Source organism: Aphelocoma coerulescens, chromosome 1A (genome assembly GCF_041296385.1).
Source record: "Aphelocoma coerulescens isolate FSJ_1873_10779 chromosome 1A, UR_Acoe_1.0, whole genome shotgun sequence".
Taxonomy (NCBI): domain Eukaryota; kingdom Metazoa; phylum Chordata; class Aves; order Passeriformes; family Corvidae; genus Aphelocoma; species Aphelocoma coerulescens.
In genome coordinates this window covers 9,397,448-9,411,509 of record NC_091014.1, presented here as the reverse complement: position 1 = coordinate 9,411,509, position 14,062 = coordinate 9,397,448, and the positions used below count along the sequence as shown (strand labels likewise).

Sequence of the window (14,062 nt, the reverse complement as noted above, 5' to 3'; positions counted from 1 at the left end):
GGGCTGGAACAGGAAAACGATCCTTGTCTAGTTCCTACTCCTGTCACTACAGGCATTCAGCTTCTGCAAGAGATGGGAAGATATGTACTTGTGTTTTACCAACCTTAAGTTGTGACCCCACATAGCACTCTCACAAATGCTTATTTTAAATGTATCAGTAGTTCCAGTGAGTTAGAGCATTATGAACCAAAAAACACTGTGCTCAAAGAAAGCAATCCTAGCAAGTGCTATGTGCTGTAAAGTATAAAATTCCATTGGATTTAACATGCATCCATATTTCCTTGCTCTCAAGCCAGGACATGACATTAACCATGTTATTTGAATTTAAGAGACATTAGAACAGGCATTCACTCAGTGTGTTCTACATATCCAAAAGCTGCTGAAGTAACACTGTACAGTTTATAATGGAGCTGGGGGGATTCAGTGACCAGTCAGCATTCCAAGACCTACCAATTCCTTCTGAAGCCAGAGAGTGACAAATTTATGGTGCAGATAGACTGAAAAGACCTTTCACTGATTTACACAGTTGCACATATAATATGCTGACGTATCCTTCAACACGCTTCTTCCTACTGCCATGGCTGAGCGAAATAAAAAGCACATTTTACTAGGAAGATATTTTTGTTTGTGGTTTTGGGACTTTTGGGGGATTTTTGTGATGAATAGCCATACAGTACTCTTCAATTCTATATGTCATCTCTGATTAAAACAATGTCTTGTCTTTCCTACAATGTGCCCAAGATTCATTGAGATTGACTGAGAAAGTGCAGGAACAAACAAAGGTCATGATGATTTTATCTACACACAGAATTAGCTCAGCTCAGACCAAGGAGGTTTAGAAACTATAAATAGTACAGGCATGTCTTTGCTCCTGGAGTGTCAAGTAGTACTTATCTTACTAATTTCTGTAAATGTCGATTTTTTTAAGAAAGAGCACCCCTTCCTTCCTCATACTATTTTTTGGTGCATATTAGGTCAGTCTTTGACCCATCTTGAGGCTTCAGGTGCTGAAGAACATGCAGTTGCTCTCCTTTCCTTCAGACCATGTTGACGTGGTCTCATTCACTTTGCAATCTCCACTCTGGTGTAGATTCCTTGGACCCTCATCATTCCTGATTATTGGCCTCTGAGAGCCTCCCCAAAGGAAATACTGGCCCAAATTATTTTTGAGACTGGGCTGCTGCAGAAAGAAGACAGTCTCTTTTGTCAAAGAGATTATTTAATAGTAGCAGTCTGGAATGAATTGCTGATGTGCTCCAATATTTTGAACTGTTTGCAGGGCAGGACATAAATACAATAGGATGTACAGGCTGGGTAGTTGGTGGATTAGAAGAAATGCATGGAAGAGTGAAAATCACCAAAGCAAAGTCCAGTTTGTGCACAGGTGAACAGAAATAAGGATTAAACACAAAGTCATAGAATCCTGAGAAGCCCATTGAGCTGATTTATACCAAGCAAAGGTTTGCCTCAAGCCGGTTTAAGTAATTAACTGGATGTACTGAAATTATTTTTGACAAGAGATATGGTCTGAATACAAAGAACTCTAAATATTTCAGGGAGATTGGACAAGGAGACAAGACAAATTTGAGCGCTGAGAGAAGGGGAAGGCAGCATGAGCAAGCCTTTCATTCCAAAAATATGGCTAATCTTGTAACAGCCAACCAGCCTCAAGTATCTGAAATCTTATCTCCCAAAATATCACTTCTAAGCACACTGGATTAGCTGTGTTTACTATAAACTTTGTTACCGGACAGATGAAGGCACTTAGGACTGCATATTTCATTTTGAATATAAATAACTCTTTAATTAGCACTTACTGCTTTGTAATCTCACAAGCTGTAACAAATACCAACACTTCTGCCTGAAATACCTTCTTTTTAACAGGAAGAAGTGCCTGTAAAATCTTGGTTACTTGTGTTTGCCTGAGCTAGACATGTAGATAATTGCCAACTAGAAGGGGGGCTGTTCAATCTGTCACCTGTTGAGGAAATAGTATCCCAAAATATCACAAAGATTTAAAACCAGAAATTACTTAGATAAATGAGGAAGTAATCCAATATGACTTTAATAAATCAGGCAGACTCTTATTTACAGAAATGCTAAAATTTCATCCTTTTTCAATGAGGTGGTTGCAAAAAACAATTTGTTGGAGTGAGAAATCAGGCTTCTACCAAATTACATTAAGAATTCAAATATTGGATGTCCCACTTCAGTGAGAAAAGGTAATTGTATGGCTTTCTGACATACAGGAAGAATGCTGTTTAAATGGCACAGAGTAAATTTTGTAAGTAATTTAAGGTCATATCATAAACCTCTCCTGGGAGACTTCCATGGAAGTTTCAGTTTCTGATCTGCAATTTATGTGCAATTAAGCAAAACAACGTATTTTTCAAACCATCTAGCTAAATATAAGCTAACATGAAAATAAAAGCCATCAGAATAAATACTGCTCTATGATCAAGTGATTTAAAAATCAACTTATATCAAAAACTTTCTGTCGTATCTATTTTCTATTCTATTGTGTCTTATATACTCTATAAATGTAGCTTCATTAAAATGAACAAATGTTAGTCTTGGAATCCAGTAGGCATGAAAACAGATGGCAACGAAGCTAAAGAACATCTGCATCTTTAGGGATTTAAATCTCTTATTTGCTTGTAAGTAACAGTGACAAATTGAACACTAAAACAAAAAGTGCAGTTATCTGAAAAATCAGCCTACATCAAAGATGTCAAACAGTGTGATTCATAAAACTTTAAAGATAGTAATTATTCTGAACAGCCTCTTAAAGGGAAAAAAAAAAGGGGGGGGGAAGAGAAAGAAAAAAGACAATGAGTGGAATTTCTAGAAGCAGGTTATTAATTACAGCCAGTGGCAAGATGTGCAAAAGGACTATCCAAAGAGAATTCCTGGCCTGAATAAAAGGAAATGTTGGAGAACAGAGAGGAAAAGTGCTGAAACTGCAAAAGGCCCTGGAGCCCTTCTCTTATTGAAGCCTAACTATGTGACAAAGCTACCAGAAACAAATGGCATCCCCTGCAGCAAAGCTTTATGGAGAGAAAAACCCCCCAACCTTGTAGCTGACTTTATAAATAGAGAAACAGCCTACAGTCTCCTTTCAACTTTTGTCTTCAGGTTCACAGTTATTTTATAATTTTTTTTTTTTTTTTTTACTTTACATATTCTGTCCCCACTCAAGTCTGTTAGGTGCCAAGCTACCACAGAAAAGTTAAATTTGCTCCTTCAGGAATTCAGGTGCAAAATTTGTTGTCCAAACCATACTGATGTAGATGAAAGAATCCTCCTCTGATTTCATCAGGCTATGGGTTACATCCTAAAATGTCAAGCTACATGTGAAGTGTGACTTGAGAGAGAACAAAAGCACACTTGCAATATAAGCAAGAGAAAGAAGGCACATGAGACTTTAGAACTTCAACTGCTCTCTTATGGATACATCGAGTAAACTTGGGGAATTTACTTCTCCTCTGTGTCTGCAGTTCCAATCTGCCAACGAGGTGGTGACTCTGTTCAGTTCCTGCTCCTCAAACAGGTTTGTTTTTATTTCATTCAGAAAGACAATGTACTCACACTGAGCATGCATAACTGTTTGGCTCACAATGGAAAATGTTGATTTTTATTTTGCGAAGTATTTAAATATCACACCCAGAAGTTTCTACCAAATTATACCTTTGGATGGGATCCAGACTGGAAAATCTAACTACACAGCAAAGAAAAATTCTGGACTGTTATTAAACATACCATGAAAAAAATCCCCAAAATCCAGAATTAATAGGCTCAGGTAAAGACAAGGAGATGTGGTTTGGGACAAATAAAAGAATAAAATTTAGCACCATTTTACCTTAAGGCCAAACAGCAATCCTGCTAAGACTATCTCCAACAGGTGTGCTAGTACTAGGAATATTCCCCCAAACTGTTCAAAGACTGCCACAAACTAGATGAACTCTGCTATATCCACCACTAGGCTGTTATTCCAGTTTCAGTAAAAACCTGAAGTTAGCAAAGACTTATGGCTGTACTAATAAGTTATGGGACTCTCAGGAAAATCTACTTAAACTTTTGAGTAAAAACTGTCCATGGCTTATTCCCGTGTGTTTGACTTGCCTTTACCTGTCTCTCATCTAAATTTTCATATCTACGTAATATAAATTATATGATATACATACATAGGAAGGATATAAAAAGACAGAGAACAAAACCTTCAGGTCATGAAAGGCAGCATTCTTGATAATGAAGCTAAAGGCAAGTCAAGTAATTAGATGGATCATGCACTTAACATCAAACAGGAGATCAAAATTTATATGACTTGAACAGATGGAGAGCACTGTGAAACTGGAGCAGTGTGAGACCCAGCACTAGGATGAACTGTCTTCTTTCTGAACAAATAGGCTTGAATTTGCCATTCAGAATTTCACATTCTTAAATCAGAATGTCTTGAATTTCAGATTCCAGGGACCCAGTAGGGCAGAGCTCCCTTTACAGACAGTGGAAAATATGTCCTTCAGAGAGTGATCTGGGCTGAAGATGGAAGGAGTGTTCTTCCAAAAACTAGTCATCTGCCTTTACTGAAGGAAGGGAATGCCTGATAATTAGTTTCCTCACTTGGATATATACATGTACCTGAAGTCACTAGCATGACATATTGTGACAACAACATTGATGACCACAGGTTGAGAGCTGGGAAGGGCATGAGACCAAAGAACAAAGGTAGGTCATCACCTTAGAGAGTCCTTTAGAATTTGGAATCCTGAAACATCTGCATTTACAACAGTGTACTCGATCAACAATAGCAAAACTGCAAACCATGGCACATTTTTGTAGTAAATATACTGACGGGGGAAAAAAAGACAGGAAGATAATTTAATCACATGAGGAAAGTTCCAAATCAAAAAGTCATTATTCGCTACTCTTACAGATATTTGAACATCTGAGTCAAAGCACTCACAAGTCAGGAACTTTGGATTAGCCATAGGAACTTCACTCCAATTAACTCTGCAGGTTTACACTTCTGAGCCAGAGTGTACTGACAGTGTCTAATGCAATGAGTATCTCTGGCTAGTAGAATAACTTCCAGAGTTTGCTTCAGAGGTTGTGCAGCTGCATTTCCATAGTCCGGTGTTTAAAGATCTGTGTTGACACTGCAACTTCTTTTTCACTTTCCCTGAGGCTCAGTAAAATTCAGTCACACCTCTTTACATATATGCATATCTTACATATTTTTGCTTCATCTGTAAATCATGATTTCCCCCCTCAAAACACCAATTATTGAAACACACCCATGAGGGACAGAAATGTACAAAACTTCCTATACTTATATAACCCTTGCCAATGAGGAAAGTTGGACCAAAACACCTGACAAATCCTGATGTTAAATCTCTTAATCCATCACAGTTAGAAGCAGATACTCTATGGAATTGGCTTGTCTCCAACACATCAGCCCTTAAAAAGGAAATCATCATGATGAGCATCTGCTTTTCTACATAATTTGAAAACTTTTAATTGGCACATGATATGCAAGTATCAAATTTGGAAGTCCAAGAGGAGTCGCCTGCTGAAAGACTCACAGCTGCAGAGACAGTCAGTGGGCAGATGAGGGCCATTGTTCTTCTAGGGATGACCTTTTCAGAGGGTTTTTAATCATTATCATGGAGAAATCAAGAAAAAAAAAGTATTTGCCATGGTTGACGTTGTGGCTAGGCAATATTATGGTGACAAAGGAGGTATGTAAGCATATTACACACAGTAAGTTAAACCTTGTCTGGAATGAGCTGCCCCCAGAACTGGAAGCAGGATAGCTGCACGAGAATGGATCTGAGCCCAGACTAATTAGCCCTGCTGAGAACATGTTAACATGGCTATTTGGCTTCCGGGACCTGGCTAGTGTGGCTAAACGGGAAAGCAGGACACTTCCAGGACAGCTCCAATGGCTTTGGAGAGAGATCAATTATCTAACACAGAAATACCAATAATGATAACGGGCCAGTTACCCCTAGTCACAGCAAAGGCATGGCTAGACTATTTCCAGGACAAGAAAAACACCGCTTAAGTTTTACATTCAAGCAGCCCTGTGGCAAAGCAAGACTCTGGACTTGCAGCCACAGAGGAATAGCTCCCTCCTGCCATTCTGGGAATACAAATCGCTTAAAGCACCAGACAGGAGGCAAGGTCATAGCCTTGAACTCTGCTGATGTTCATGGCTTTGGAAATAAATTACATTACCCAAAGGTGGAATGCAGGGTGTGTCCAGGGCTCTCGACTCAAGAGCTCTTAAAATGATTACATTCCAGTGTGCTTAGAAAGTACAGTTTAACCAAGAGGGCTGTGCCTAATTGCAATATTCTTTTCCCCAGGTACAGCTTGGTATATATAGGGGTGGAATGGTATTCAAAAAAGAAAAAAAAAAAGGAAAAAGAGACAAAGGGCTCCCTTGTTCCCACTAGAACAAAAGCTGCTTCTGGATACCGAACACTTTGGGAAATATGGGAAAATATCAGGGGCTGAAGTCTGATTTCTTGGCAGTTGAGGTCTCAGAAACCAGGCTCTAAGACTGCATGCTATAACTTTTGCAATACATCACCCAAACCATTAAAGAGAAGCTTGTAACACAGCAAATGCAAACCACTGTAATAATAAACAGGATTTTCATATTGCAGCAGAGAGACTACTGCTTTTGGCTAATTTCCACTCCATTCCAATAGGATGAGGTTGTAACTATGAAAAGATGTTTTTCTATATAGATAACACACAAACAAAAGCTCCAACAACTTTCTTCCCTCTTCAAAACCTTTTCTGTGACTCCTCCAGGTTAGATTTTTACTTCTCACTTTATTTGAGGGGGGAAAATAGGAGGGAAAATTGGGTCTTTTCTAGGGCTATACTTGTACATATATGAGGTTGTCGATAAATAGAATTACAATTCTGCCATCATTTAGTGGTGGATAGGTACAAAAATGTAGCTGACTTGTTACTGGACTGCACAGGGCACAGTGTATGGATGCTGCAACTGTATTTTTTTTTTTCCAAAATCTTGCTTAATGTGTAAGTACTGTGTCCTGTCTTTACAGGGGGCTTGAAGACAGTGTAGCTGTAAAAGCTTAGGCCTGCATTTCTAGAAGTAGAACTAAATGGATCCATGACCTCAAGAAGTTAAGGTTTGCATGATCATTTAATATACATGTGTGTAACTGAATGAATTTTTAAAAAGAAATAAACTTTGCCAGCTCATCTTCAATACTAGTTTTTCTTTTTGGTTATGCCCTTACATGTAAAGAAAGCAAATAACCCCAAACATTGCAATTTATGTAAGTATGAACATACCATAACTAATATCAGGCATTGCAGACAGCAATGATACTTTTTTCTGCCTCACTCAAACCAAAACCAGGAAATGCCATTTGCCATGATAAATGACACAACTGGCTCTGAAAGTGACTGTTGAAAGCACTTCCTCCCCAGTGCCAGTGATATCTCTCAGTGACACAGAGCAGATGATGCAAACCCCAGTGAGTGGTGTGCAGAGCTGCAGCGCCCGCGTTCTTGTGCCACAGGCTGCAGGACACTGGGCACAAATGGTCTGGTGAACAGGACAAGTGACAGCTGTTTGACTCTGGGCAAAGAGCTGCCAGCAGGAGCACTGCAGTCTTCTGGGTCTGAACATAGCTGGGAAAGGGGAATGCTTTCCAGAGAAGATTTTCCCTAAGGGAGAGAGGATCACTGAGAGACCACATTGTTGAACCCTTGAAAATTAGCCAAATAGGCTGCATTGACTAAGCTTCTTATTAAAAACAAAGCCTATTCTAATTTCAGCATTTGTTTCTGGCATTAATGGACAGGAGCCCTAAGGCACTGTGAGGTAGGGAGCAATTGAGTTCTAGTAGGAAAAAACTGTGTTTACACCAAGCAAATTATTTCAGAAGTTGCTGAGCTCCTCCCATTCCCTGTTATTCTCTGCTAAACAGGGAAAGGGGGCAAAGGCTTAACTTTGTGCAGTACAGGTCCCATTAATGAGACAGTGCAAGTAGAAATTGTTATCAGGTGTTGCAATCAAAGGCATTGTTCCCGTGTCAGAGACAATTAAGCACAGCAGCTGTTTCACACCACAGCACAGATACAAAATATTTCAGTCCATAAACAGACAAGGCTATTTGCACATTTTAATTTGTATTAAATACTCATAATAGTTCTATATTTATTATAATAATTAGCAATATTTTTTTAATTTGTTGGTAATTAAGACAAATATAAAAAAACCCAAGAGTCTGGATTATCAAAATAATTCTGCAACCAGTGGGAAGTGCTCAGCAAATAAAGAAGACAGTGCAGAACTATTAATAATAATCACCTTGCTTATCATTTTTCATTGTTTTGCTTTGACTACTAAAAATAAAATTCATTACATTTTTCCTGTTAACATGATTACGATTTCATTCTCATTTGAGGTATGATTATACACGGTCATTAGGATTTCCTTACAATACATTTGCTTTTATTATGATAGCTTATCTCCTTTTTTCTCTAGGTAAAGGATGCTGGGGATGTGTAGCCAATATATCTTAGTTTACTATACTCTCTCGTGTGCCTTGGCTTGAAAATGTTGTCTATCAATTTCTCCTAATGCATTAAGTGCTTTCTCATAATCAGCAAATGCCATGTCTAGCAGCAAATCATGTATGTTTGCATTTCCATTCTGCCATTAATCACACTGCTGTGAAATACCCAACTAAAGATTATCCATTCTTTAGTCTAGCTAAAAACCTACTAGAGAACTGATTTATGGACGAATGTTTTGTTTTCTTAACACTTTAGGTCAAGGACAGAAGTGTGAAATAGCTACGGCCACTGAAATCTCAGTTGGAGCTGGGCGTTAGCTGGACTGCAGAGCAGTTGTAGATTTACACATCCATACACTTGTCCACTCTTTGTTTTTCAGAGTGTGCCCACAGCTAAATGAGCACTCTTCTCCTACACACATCTTATTTCAGAACACAAATGCTTTTGTTCATTTACTAATTTTCAAGTTTCTCGAGAACATAATTTTCACTGCCAGCAGAGTCACACTGCTCAGAAAATGGAAGTCAGATAAAGCTTCTGAACAAAATATCATAGAAATGTACCTACTTGTGTGACTGCTGTGCTGTTGCTGATACCTAATTTATCACGTGAGAAGAACATTTGCTCAAAGCTTATGTTTACTATGTTACTAATATGAAGGCAGCTTTCAAATTCCATTTCCCTGACTTTTACCAGCGATTCCTGAGGATCTCAGGACAGGGAAGAAGCACTTATACTGACTGCTTCTGTTACTACAGAAGAGAGGAACAGAATGTCCTAGGGGACAGGGGAGTGGACAGAGGGTGTGTTTGACACAAAAGTCTACAGACACTTCTGCTACTGTGGCTAGAGACCTCAGTAAATCCATCAGGGTGTTAAACAGCAAACTACACTGACTGCTGTCTTCATGTGCAGGAACTGTTTTTTCTTTTCATTACCTTTTGAGGAGGCTTCTGCCCTTGACAAAGATGCTTCTCCAAGAAGAGTACAGTTCGTGAAAGCCCAAGTCTGTATATACCATCGGGGCACAAACCTTCCACAGAGGGCAAACCCAAGCATAATGAAGGAGAAAGTGAAGGAGCAATCATTTAAAGGAGGTCAGGCACCAGCCAAATGAACTTTTTACACTGCAGCAGACCCAGGGTCTGGTTCCTCCTGGTCAATGGGTCAAGGATTGCTCTTCTTCCCAAGGGAGGAAACCTCCAGGCAGATGTGGATGTAACTCAGAAACTGTATACTTTCTTAGCCTCCCTTCACCCCAGCTGGTTATCGGGAATGTGCAGAAAGAAATGACTGACCCCAGCTCTCAGTAATGCCCAGGAATGATGTACAGAGCCAGGCTGAAGGGATGGGTTTGCAAATCCACACATTCAGTGGGTGCTTTCCATAAAACTCCAAATACCTTGACACTGTGTACACTTTGACACATCAGTCCTTACTGAAAGCTCATGAAACAAAGCAGGACATCATTGCATTTCTGAAGGTCAATACTTCATCTTTTGGATACAGCATTATAATTTATAAACATAGTACCTTTTTCAAAATGGGTACACAGTCAATATCAAGTTTATGTTTTTTACAAGTAAATTTCGGATGGCATTAGTACTCTGTGTCCAGAAAAATTAATATGTAGGCTCATTTGGGTAACAAAGGGGAAAACACAGTTCTCACAGAAATAAACCAAACTTGTTTAGTTTCTATATTTAAATAAAATAAAAAGAGAGAGTCCTCACCTTACAAACTCTCCCAACTCTGGAAAGGATTGTCTTGTCAGATGTGCCACTATCTTGTGACATTTCTCGAAAAAAGAAGTAGATTTTATCATCATCTGGGTTGTAGGTATCTGGGATAGGAAAAGTTCCAATGAATTTTGCTCCTAGAAATTTAAAAAAAAAAAAAAAAGGGGGGGTTTAAAAATCTGAAGAAAAGCCTTAGAGCTTGCTTTTAAATCTCTGCATTTATGTTGCATCTTCCAGTGAAATGAAAATATCATTATATAGATACATAGTAGCAAGTTTCTTACTAACTCCAAGCGAAAATCACTGTGAAGTCTGAAATATTTACTCTTAGGCTGATGTTTTTGTGTGTGCATATATATATACTTTGAAAAGTATGCAGCACTGGTTATCACTCTCTGTCTGAAAATAGAGTAACTCAGTACAAAGTATAGCCTACATGAATCTACCTTACTGCTCTTGCCACCAAAATGCAGCTAAGTAGATTTTCTGAAATCACCTGGTAGAATTTATATTAATTACTCATTGCAGAAGTTAGGAATACAGAAATACATGACTGTTTACTAGAGAGAGCTTGCAAAGGAATGTTTCCTATGTATCTCTGATACAGCAATCTTACTGACTCTATCTACCAAATCCAACACAGTGCCATGCTGGGATTCCCCAGTTCGCACAGCAAACTCCAAAACTGGCTGGTCAGTCTTAGGAACACAGTTCCCTGTGCTTGAAAACAAATTGGCTATATCAATGTAATAGTTTGTTTGGGTTATTTAAATCTGCTTTTGCAAGAAATGCCTTGTCTTGCCATGCTGGGCCATTATATTATTCCTGGTCTCTTCCAAGGCAAGCTTGGATATCTGCCTGCATCTTTCAGGCATGCTTACTGGGCCAAGATATTCTTCACTGTCTTCCCAAGCTCCCTCATCCATGGTCTCTAATCCTGCTCTACGTGCTCACTAGCTGAGGGCTTTTGTTTTCAGTGTTGGGATTTTTTGTTTGTTTGCCTTTAAATTTTGCACTATAATCAGAAATTGAAGCAATCCAAGGGTCCCTGATTGAAGCAGAGCAGGCAACAACACTGCCTTGCACAAGTGCTGGGCAGTGATTTTTAAGACATTCCCCAGTGTGCTACAATAGATGAGCTCTTCTGAGGGCACTTGGATCAATGATGTTTTTCTTTAAACAGAAGTGGCTATACAAATATAGTGCAAAGAGACCCTTGACTCTAAAATACATTATTTCAGCAATAAAATACACAATCTTTGTCCCCCATTATCAGGTAGGCTGCAGTAGAAAGCAATAAGGAGGGTGGTGTAAGAATGCAGAGCAAACAGAGCACACTGTTTATATGGGGGAATACTATTATCAGCTTTCAATATATCTTCATGCCTTTGTCCTTTTCATAATGATTGTTACTTTATATTAGCCTTGAGGAATTTTCACCATGAACTCTACAGTACACACAGAAGAAAAAGAGAGTGCTTGATTCAAAAGTTTGCAGTCTGAGACAAAGGGCCTGAGACAAAATGGGATGTGTTTAAGTGCTCAGTGTGCACCTTTGTGACAGAGGACGAAATTTATGGGTGAAAATAGCCAGTGCTGCTTCCATTTTAAACCTTTTGACACTAGAGAATGGTGTCAGCAGAAAAAATGAAATGATGCAGTCATCAAGATCTATAAATTTAAGTCAGGATTTCAAAATGATGTTGAGTAAAATATTCAATTACCCTCAGGGCCTGTAAGGCTACTTTGAAGATTAGATCTCTAAGCATGAATAAATACATAAATATGCTTCCAGTATGGTTTCTTACACATGTGGTTAGTTAAATAGCCATTTAAGAAGAAACCTGTGAAATACTTCTATACCACGTTTTTGAAATTCACATCCTTTTTTTTTTAATCCACATTCACCGAACAAAACACTGAATATATGGGGGGATTAAGATTAAACTTCAGTGTTTTACTTGGCAAGCCAAATGCAAAAATAAATGTCTCAGTACCAATTCCTGGAACAGATTTAGAAGAATCTCTAACAAATTAAAGGAACACTAATATTTAACAATTTTAAATCACAGCTGAAAACACTGAAGTTGAAAGTTAAATCCAAACAAAAATACATTGTAAAAGATACAAAGTGAAAACAATTAAATGGAAGAGATTATGATCTGAAAAGCACCTTATGTTCTGCAAGTGAGATCTTGGTCTCATATTTTCTAACCCATCTATCCAACATACAGAAGAACATTGCAACTAACTGTGAATCAGGCTTTTGTATTCTTTGCATGGGAGAAAAAACTAATGATGATGGTTTTAAACCACTGTTTCTCATAGACAGGGCTATCCCCCCCACTATTTGCTTCAGCAGAAGATTTTCCCACATATTAAGTTCACTGCTAGATTGTATGTAACCAAAGTGGGGATTAAGGGCATCATGAGCTCTGGCAATAGATGGTACAGGTGTTGCCTGTGCTTTTTTCAACATGCTCATGTGGCCTGGTGGGAAAAGCTGATACAGCTGGTCCTTCACTGCTGGGTTTGTGTTGGTTACCTGCTGGCCATCACCTCCTTCTGAAACCAGCAGTTATTTTAGGCAGTGCATCCTACGCAGAAGTTAAGACTCGGAAAAAGGGGACAACAAAGGAGTAGCTGTCCCAGTACATGAAGAAATGAAAAAGCAACCTGAAGCAGTGGGAGACAGCACCTCTCTGTAGTTGGGCTGCCAGAAATATGTGGCATGACAGAATGCAAAGGACAGCGCTTACCTTATTTACCATAACCACCTAGAAGTCAAGCTCCTAAGCCATTCTCAGCCAGGTTTTCTCTCAGGGAGGGAAAAAGTGGCAATGAATAATCCTATTTTAAGACAGATTCCTACAATAGGCGGGGTGTGTCACTCTCTGGAAGTGCCACCTCTCTCAGTAAATTACAGAGGCAAGCAAAAGGACTGAGCTCAGACAGGATGCTAGCTTTTGCCTTTTAGAGCTAAGGGAGCTGAATCCCATCCAAAGCTCGCAGGATATAAAGAACTCATTGCCTGCAAGACTTTGCCCTGGAAAAGACGGCTAAATTGCTATGAAAAAAGTGAAAAGGGAAAAAAAAAAGAGTTGAATGGAATTCAAGGAAGCCCTCGTTCCAGCTATGGCCTTCTCTTCCTCAGAGGGAGGGAGGAATGCGCAGCTGCTCAGTGGATGCCTGTGTGCAGGGCTGGCGGGATGCTCTCCTGCCCACGGGGCTGGCACGGGGCAGACTCGGTTCCAGTAGGCGGCTTTGCCATCCGGAGAGGGGCCACCAGCCCCACGGGCCCCATCGCCAGGCGAGGCAGCTCCGGTGAGCAGCTGTGGGAACGCCTGATTCCCCAGCCCTGCTCCCCTCTGCTCCAGTGCCACCCTTGCGGGAGTACGAGCACGTGTGAGCCTGAGTCATGGGAAAGATTAGCTGCCTTCCTCCTTTTCCCCTTTGTGGAGCTGCTATTCAGTCATTGAGATTAGGACATGTCTTAATTAGTCAAGATAGAGATGCCCTGCAAGGAACTGGAAGGTATCCCACGCATTTTTCCCTCATGCTTTGTCTTTACCTCCCTTCCCTCAGGGAAGGATAATTCTGTTTCCAGAAACAGAGTAAGACTGAACTTTAAAAATATTGAGGTGCATTACAGCAAAACTTCCTTGGCCTTCTGGAAGAAAACAAGCTGTACATTTTATGCTTATCCTAAGTAAAACATGAGTCATGCATGGTAATAATTTATTTTCAATTGTATA

The 14,062-nt window shown here is 39.5% G+C and overlaps 1 protein-coding gene across 3 annotated transcripts in view; it reads right to left on the bottom strand.

Annotated features, from left to right (window-relative positions):
• SEMA3D (semaphorin 3D) overlaps positions 1 to 14,062 on the bottom strand; it is a 220,731-nt gene that overhangs the window by 39,450 nt on the left and 167,219 nt on the right. For all 3 annotated transcript variants that reach the window (XM_069035409.1, XM_069035400.1, XM_069035417.1), the window contains one exon: positions 10,302 to 10,444. In XM_069035409.1, the coding sequence (XP_068891510.1) occupies positions 10,302 to 10,444 (143 nt within the window). The remainder of the gene's footprint in view (positions 1 to 10,301; positions 10,445 to 14,062) is intronic.